Here is an 8,302-nt window from a genome sequence, read left to right as displayed (position 1 = left end):
GAAGCTGCTAGAAGATATATCCTAGAGAGCCATCATAAAGTACATTCACAAGAAAATGCAGTCAGTCATCATGAACTACATAGATTGGCTATACAAAGGATAAAATTGTAAAAAGTATAGAAACATATAGACGAACATTTAGAAATGTGCTGTAATGGCGGTCAAAGTCCTATTGTGCCGTACCCTGGACCTTTGAATTATTCCCTTATCCATCAAGATCTGCTCTCGGAACATTTTCTATGTACGATTTGTAAATATAATACATATTTTTAAATGACATTTCTCGCAACAAATCTAGGAGTATAGCTCTATTTATGCTACCGTCAATTAAACAGGCATCAGTTATCTTCAATACAATTTCTATATTCAAATTTTAAATTTGTCTTATTATTGTAATTATTGTTTTGAAACTAACGATTTTTTTCCTATTTTACACGTATATTTCATAATATTTTATAAATATTGATCAAGTTAAGAGATTAATGATTACAATTCAATGAGTATGATTTAACGATGTATTGTAACAAATCTGATATAAACAACATAAAAATATATATTTCGATAATATTCCATAACAGCACTAACAAATTCTCATATAAAAATACTTCGTTTCCACTCTACGGACTGTCATTACAAGATAAATCATCATTTACCGCGCTCACCACCTGTATAAAATCAAAAATGACCGCGTCTATCTCTCCAGCTTAGTTCACATTAATAACAAAGCTATCGAAGGCACTTATCTGACGGTTAAGGTAAGGATTAGTCACAGACGGAACAAGTATGGGATGATCTTAGCCTAATTGAGGAAAAAAACAACTCTACAAAAATAAAAAAAAACGTATAAGAAAAAAACTACTTTATTTTCTGGAAAAAATTAACAGTAATAAGGGTAAATCAAAAAAAAACGAAAGTAACAAAAAAAAAAGAATTAAATAACATAAATCTATGTGGGAGCCTCTGCTTTTTTTATACATGCGAATAATTTTTATTTCATTTTTTATCTTATCAAATAAAAAAATACTATACAAAAATAATCAAACAAGAAATGAGAGAGAGAGGGAGAGAGATAGAAAGAAAGAGCATGAAGAAAAATAAATACAAAATAACTTACAATAAAGAAAACAACACTTTTTTATCGTTCCTGCGCAAAACTAACAACACTTTGTTCTTCGATATCAATTTTAACATAAAAATAAATTACCATCTTTTTGATCCTCCGCCGGGGAAATAAACTTAAATAATACTGGTTCAAAACATTCGTTTTGTGTTCTCGAACGGAACGTAATAATAGCGATAAAATTAATAATAATGATAATAAAACGAATGGTTTAAAGCTCGCAATCAATAAATCAACAAGAAAAAAGAATGTACATTATCATACAATCTGCTATTAAATTTCAAACGTAATTTTGTAAAAACGATTCAACTATAACCTAACATGCAATAAAACAACGGTATAACATTCGCGGGGCTGGGGGGACAGGGTATGGATCACAAATAATGTCGATATCAAAAATAAAACTTAAATGTAACTTCGGCGATATAATGTCGGGAGGGGAAGGGAGTGTAGGTTCGAACGAGATTCGAGGGGTGTGTTTTTTTCGTGTTAAAGATCAGGCGAAAATCAAAAAAAAATATTCCTTAAAATATCACAGAGTAATAGTATAGTTAGATATTCGGACTTTTTTCGTTTTCATCTTCGTTTTGTACAGAAAAATCGTGTCTTTTATTGGCTACAACATATAACAAATTAAGAACTATTCCATTTGCCACTGGCCTGAACTGATTTGGCACTTTTTTCTCTCTTTTACGTTACTGGCCTTGGCAAAACAAACAATTTCACTACCTACACATACTCTGGAATGACTGCAGAATTCGAAACTGAAACAGAACAGGGTGGTTGTATATCGATTCCTCTCTATCGAGTCTCATTGTATAAACCCGGTAGGGACTACTGGGGCTCAGTCTTGACAGAATGGGGGGCGTTGAGATTCTCCGGTTCGTATCTGGTGTGGGTGCGCATGTGTCTCGTGATCATGTCGCGACGGCAGGCCGCGTAAGGACACTGGGGGCACTTGTAGGGCTTCTCGCCGGTGTGGGTCCTTTGGTGGGTCGATAGGTGGTCCGAGCGGGAGAACACCTGCCCGCAAACCCTGCAGGTGTACGGCTTCACGCCGGTGTGCAGTCTCATGTGTCTGGTGAGCATGTCGCTCCTGGCGAACGACCTCTTGCACACCTCGCAGAGGTACGCCTTGGTGGTCGTTTCTCCCGAGGACTGGCGACTCTTGTGCCGCGACGCCATGTGTTTGGCCAGTCGGTCGTGCAACGAGAACATCTGCCCGCACACCGGACACACGAACGCCACGTCCGAACCGGGAGGCATCTCCTCCACCACCGGCGACACCTCCAGGTTATAACGCGACGCCACCGACTCCTTCGTGGTGGGCGAGGCCACGTCTCCCTTCACCACCGGCACCGACACGGCTCCTGCAACAAAAGTCTCACCGTGAACCCGTCCGCTCTTCGACGAGGGCGCGCGCGACTTACCTCTGGGTGGCAGGAAACCCGGCGGTACGAGCTGGAGCGACGACGGTGCCACCAGACACTCTAGACTGGCGACCTTTTCCCGCTCCTTGGCACCCTTCACGGACAGGTCCAGCGGAAACTCCTGGGGCGACGGCTGGTTGCCCGACAGAGCCGGGGGATGCGGCCACCCTGGCGCCTTGTCGTTCTTGGTACCCTCGAACCAGACGGGCAGGTCCGAGTCCGAGTGGCTCCTCCGTCTGAATATGTCCGGCAGGTATTTGGAATGAAAGTAGCGTTCGAAGTTGTGCGAGGGAGCCGGGGAGGCGGGCATGAGGGGACTGACGGGGGAGGCGGGGAAGAATCGGTCGTAGGGTTGCAGGGGCGGGAGATGTTGGCCGGCGCCGGTCAGGCACTGATAACAGGGACACAGGGGGGGTCGCTGGAAAAGGGGAGGCGACGGGCTGGCGTCGTCCTCCTTGATCCTGAGCGGGCTGAAGCTGATCCGGGGCGATTCCGTGGAGCTGTGCGGGGACTTGTTGCTGGAGCTCGCGGGACTGAACACGTCGTCCTCCTCGTGGCCCTGTCTGCCGCCGGGGACGTCGAAGCGGAATATCTCGCCGCCGTACTGCTTCTTCTTCAGGGCTTCGTCGTCCCCCTTGTTGTTATTGTTATACACTACGTTGTTGTTGATGGTGGGCTCGGCCGCGATCACCCGCGACCCGGTCATCTCGTCGCGGCCGGCCAGCTTGTCTAGCACCTGGCTGAGGCGTTTGCGCTTGCGCATCTTCCCGCCTGGCCGGTGGTTGTGGTTGACCACCGTGGGGTGGTTGTTGTTGGTCTTGTCGTGGGAGGCGGCGGTGGAGCGCGAATCCAGCGCGCTTTCGGCCATCGTCATCGCTGGCTCGCTGTGGGCGTGGGGTCTGCGGGGGCTCCGGGGGGATACACCATCAACCGGACACGCGCGAGTGTCAAGGCGCGCTTCGGCGGAAACCTGCAACAGAGAGAAAATGGTCGTGTTAGAATCGTCGTGCGTAGTTAACTGGTTCGGCGACTTCTGCACGAGACACCTGATGGTCTGACCTCGTTACGGACTATGAATGGCGCGGCGGTACCGAGAGAAAGAGAGAGAGACCGCGACACGTGCATCTCGTCGCGAGGAGACCGTGCAATGCGGGGGTGGAGAGTCCCTAGTCGGTTTTATTTATCATTGACATCGGCGTTTTACCATTCAATATTCGCTCGGGGCCGCGGGGGCGTCACTGTTGCGGCCAGGTGCAGAAATCAGCGGCGCCGCGAGACTTAAATCCTCGGGATTTGTCGGGCAAACAATGAAATAACGATAAGGCAAGTCGTCGTAAAAAAACGAACAATAAGTCGCCTCTTTAACGAACGCTTGGGTGGATACATGTTATTTACATGAAAAAATCCTGAGGATTTCGTAATTTTAGGTCTGTAAATCTGTTATACCATATGCCATCCGTCTCATTACTCGTATATCGGAGTATAGTTAACTTACTATTATATGCACAGAAAATAGAAAATATAGAAGACGGCACTAAAAGGGACCATTTAACCCTTGTACCATTGTAATTTAAATAGTAGATCCTTCACTATAATCTCTTTATGATATTGATTTTAAATGCATGACGTGACATCAACATAAAATGAAAATATAGATACAAGTTCAACATTGGCATCAGTGACCAGTGAGTAATAATATTTTTAAGTAATAATAATGGTAATGGAAGATGATTTCAAGTTCAGATTTTCGTTGGAAACACTCGAAGCAGTTCAACACTAGTGCAAAAAGATTATTCTGATTATAGTTATAAATAATACGTATGTTTTTTAATTAAGTGTCATTTTGCTGGAGATTGAGGAATACATATTGATGTATTCTCTCGCACTCGTCTTGCTTGCGAATTAATCCAAGTACAAATGAAATGTAGTAATAAATTAATATATAATTAAGAGTGTACTAAGCGTATGTAATAAAGATGTTGTAAAAAAATTTCTGGAGCGTAAAACAGTAGATCCTCAGATCTGAATCAACAAAACATTAAGAAATGTCTTGTTTTCTCATTTTATTCAGAAATTATTTCATGGACTTGAGACCAAGTTATTAGTTTTGATGTTTACAAGTATTGGCTTCTAAAGGGCTAACTAATTAAGCGAAAACATAAGAACAAACAGATGGTATAGTATCAGAACTTAAAAACTATAAAATTCCCTCAAATTAATTTTGACAAATGTTATAATATTTCACATTTTAAACTGATTTTGTTGATAATTAATAAAAAGCTATTTCCTACACAAATTCTAGTATTTGAATTATGTGTGTGTAGAACATATGATATTACTATTCGTTAAAGAACTATAATTCCATATCTGGTCCATCAACCATAGTTTTATCTGAAGGCAATTATTGGGAGCCAAGTGAATTAGATTTGAAGTTTGATTGGCTTGATTTCGTTAGTTTTCAGAATAATTTAAGAAATATTCCGTAAATCTAATAAAGTATTAAAATAATAAAGTATTTAGTACTAATATTGGATGATAAATAATTCATCTCCTGTTCATGGGAACGATCTGATTATGTTTTGCGAAAAGTTAGTATAAAAAGACCTTTCCTAACGGAGTAAAGACCAAAAGGAAAACAAGCTGGTGAATCTGGCGAAAATCAATATTGCTAATTAGATTTAGAGTTTAAGAGAATTCTCTATACACAAAATATTTTTATATAGGGAGCAGTTTAAACAACACGGCAAGGATAAAAAGAGAGTCCTAATGTCTTAATTTGGTATTTTGAAGAGGAATGATTTGTTTACCATTTTATTTGCAAAATTTCGAAACTATAAACACAGAGTCTACTCACTGAATAAAACGAGCTTAGGGATAATAAAGATGGGAAAACAAGAGGAAATGCAAGTTGGAGAAATAAAAGAAAATCAACATTGAAGTTCAGTGTAATCCACTTTATATATAAAAAATTAAATAACCTCTTTTATACGGGATAAATTAATCAACCAAAAGCAATTGATGAAAAAGAAGTACACGGACACAAAAAAAGAAAACAGCAAGTATACAAAGATGACTGAAATTGGAGTTTAGGATTTTAAGAGAATATTCATTTAATAGAGAAGTTACATTGCAATCATCTTTACCATTTAATTCAGAGCTAGACAATTAATTTCATGAAGGATAATAAGAACACATGAACGCCGAAAAGAATGCAGTGAAACGATCTAGGAAATTATTTTCGTAGCCCAGCCATTATTTATAGAGCACTTTCTGCGTCGTTTATTTCGAGAATCCAACAAGTTAACTAACAACAGTAAAATATCAGGAATTATATCACTCATAAAGCCAACGAAAACCTCCATTCTACATAGTCGACATACTATATCGGCGGGGCAATAAAATATCACGACGTTAAATTAAGGAAGACGGTCGTGTGAGCGACAGCGAGAATCGTGCGACTGCCGCCGTAATAGCGACGATGCAGTGCCGATGGCACGGGCGGAAAAAAGTTAAAGCGCATGCAGCAAACCGTCGCTGTCTCCATTGCGGAAAAATACGGAATTCTTGTTCGGTTCTGCGGGATTTTCTGTCTTTTGGCGACACTTTATGCAGATAAATTTGTCGTAATGCCTCTTGATTTAATTTAATGATAAATAAGTAGGAAAAATAAAAACCTTTAAAATTTTAGGTTAATTCACAAACACAAATTTACTTTTACAATTTCACATTTTTCTCTCTATTCTACAGAAAAAAAAACTAGCAGAATCATTAAATGTTGATCAACCAACAATTTTTGGGCGTTCTATAGCTATTTAAATGGTCGAAAACAAGCAAGTTTACCATAAAAACTAATAAATAAAATTATTGAGAATATTATCACCACTAAGAGTTAAAAAATTGCATCACTACTGTTTTTGCAGCTTTTAATGAGCTTTTCAACCATCTTAGCTAGTCTCATGAATTCGTTTGTCGAACCTAGATCCCTAAATATTAATTTACAGTCCTAGTGAGAATCAAATCATGTCTGTTGATGTTATTCTAAATCTGTGACAATTTCATTCTTATTTCATTATATTGAATGCCATTAAAAACTTCAATTTTTAATACAGGTTTCAATATCTCCAGAAGTTACTTCTATTTAGGCCATAAGTATCATCCAAAACCCAAGAAAAAGTTATATATAGTTATAAAACATTAACAGTAAACATAATTAATTAGTTGTATAATCGTCATAGCATCAAATAATAAAATCCATTCAGGTGTGAAGAAATATAGCTTTAAATTGGTTTTTGGAAACACGTCTCCATATTCTCTATGTTTTGTTATTATGTGTCATTGTGCTGTAGCGTATATCTGTTCGATGTCAAGGGATTATATATTAGTATGTGTTAAAAAAGACATTAATTTTTATATTTCATCAATATCCCACCAATGGAGAAAAGAAATGCAACTAAAAAAGAAGACTAAATTATCAGAAAAAAATGCACAATAGTATTTATATTTTGAGCTTTGGTAAAACGACGTGTTGTTAGGCTCTATCCAACCAATAGGAATATTGACTTCTTCAGAAGGTTTTGTCATTTGGGCTCAACATGTGTTGTTTACGAAGACTTACTTCGACATTTGAGTCAGAAAACATTGACACTGTGCGTGAAAGATACTGTAAGATCATCATTTAACGTTACCCAGCGATTGAGTCATCATTGAGCATTAGTATTGTATTAATAAGGATATTGAAAAAAAATTTAGCTATGAAAAATATGTGTTCAATCCCATATAACTTGACAAAAGTTACCTCTGTGTAATGAAGATTGGTTCAAGTGAATGCAAAAATGTATTGATCATCATGGAGAATATTTCGTAAAAACTATACGGTTAATAAATTATTGTTTTTCATTATTACGGTTAGAATATAATTAACAAGCTATCGAACAAAACTATGAAATTTATGTAACTTTTATACAATTCAATCAGCTTTAACAAAAGACACTGTAGCTGGCTAATGAAAATGGTGTCTTCCCAGATTCGTTTGAACAAAAGCAAATTGCCATTACTCCGTTTCCTTATAATGAATAAATTGCGCATTAATTAATGAGAATGTATGCAATTAAAACCATGAGGCACACGCCTATACTAAGAACAGATTCTAACTGAAACTAACGATCACAACGAATTCCGATTTTCCATTTCAATGAATCTGCTCGACGGCTATTTCGTCTTTTCCCGAGGCATCACGCCCATAGCCGAGGAAGAAGAACAAACAACGAAGGAGACCGTTCCGACCGAAGCGGACGAGACGTCCCTAATGAAAATTTGCGATCGGGTGCGAGCCGCGTCGGCGATTTTATGTTAATAAAGCGTTAAAACTGTATAAATAATTGTGAGCGCGAAGAAATTTATACGCCAAACGACGAGAGAGAATGGGCGCGGTCGCCGCGGACCGTATCTATGTTTGTCAAGTGCAAAATGCGGGCCCAGTTTTCAACCGTTCTACTGATTTGCGAGATACGCTCGCGTCATAAATCAAAAAACGGCCGCTGTTCGCCATAGGACTGGGCGCTCGGTATCGATACGATCGATATCTGGCTACCTGGCGTCGTTAATCTTGCCCACAGACAGATGGAGCTTCGTTAAATCATCGATACTGTCGAGAGTTATCGGTTATTGCTAATTATTCACTTTCCATCGCGCAATTTTCATAAATAATTAGCCGCATCAACTTTGGATATGTGGAAGGAAGCATAGTCAACCA

General features: G+C 39.2%; 1 protein-coding gene across 1 annotated transcript in view; it reads right to left on the bottom strand.

Moving 5' to 3' along the window:
- Positions 1 to 844: 844 nt before the first annotated feature.
- Positions 845 to 8,302, bottom strand: part of LOC143203374 (uncharacterized) — an 89,984-nt gene continuing 82,526 nt past the window's right edge. The window contains exons 4-5 of the mRNA XM_076415484.1: positions 2,551 to 3,520; positions 845 to 2,490 (exon numbers count right to left, since the gene is read on the bottom strand). Of these exons, the coding sequence (XP_076271599.1) occupies positions 1,955 to 2,490; positions 2,551 to 3,424 (1,410 nt within the window). The 5' untranslated portion in view covers positions 3,425 to 3,520 and the 3' untranslated portion in view covers positions 845 to 1,954. The remainder of the gene's footprint in view (positions 2,491 to 2,550; positions 3,521 to 8,302) is intronic.

The sequence above is a fragment of the Rhynchophorus ferrugineus genome, unplaced genomic scaffold, assembly GCF_030347505.1.
Source record: "Rhynchophorus ferrugineus isolate W39M unplaced genomic scaffold, kcgeb_rfMv2 rfM10, whole genome shotgun sequence".
NCBI classification, from domain to species: domain Eukaryota; kingdom Metazoa; phylum Arthropoda; class Insecta; order Coleoptera; family Curculionidae; genus Rhynchophorus; species Rhynchophorus ferrugineus.
This window is presented reverse-complemented; position numbering and strand designations above follow the sequence as displayed.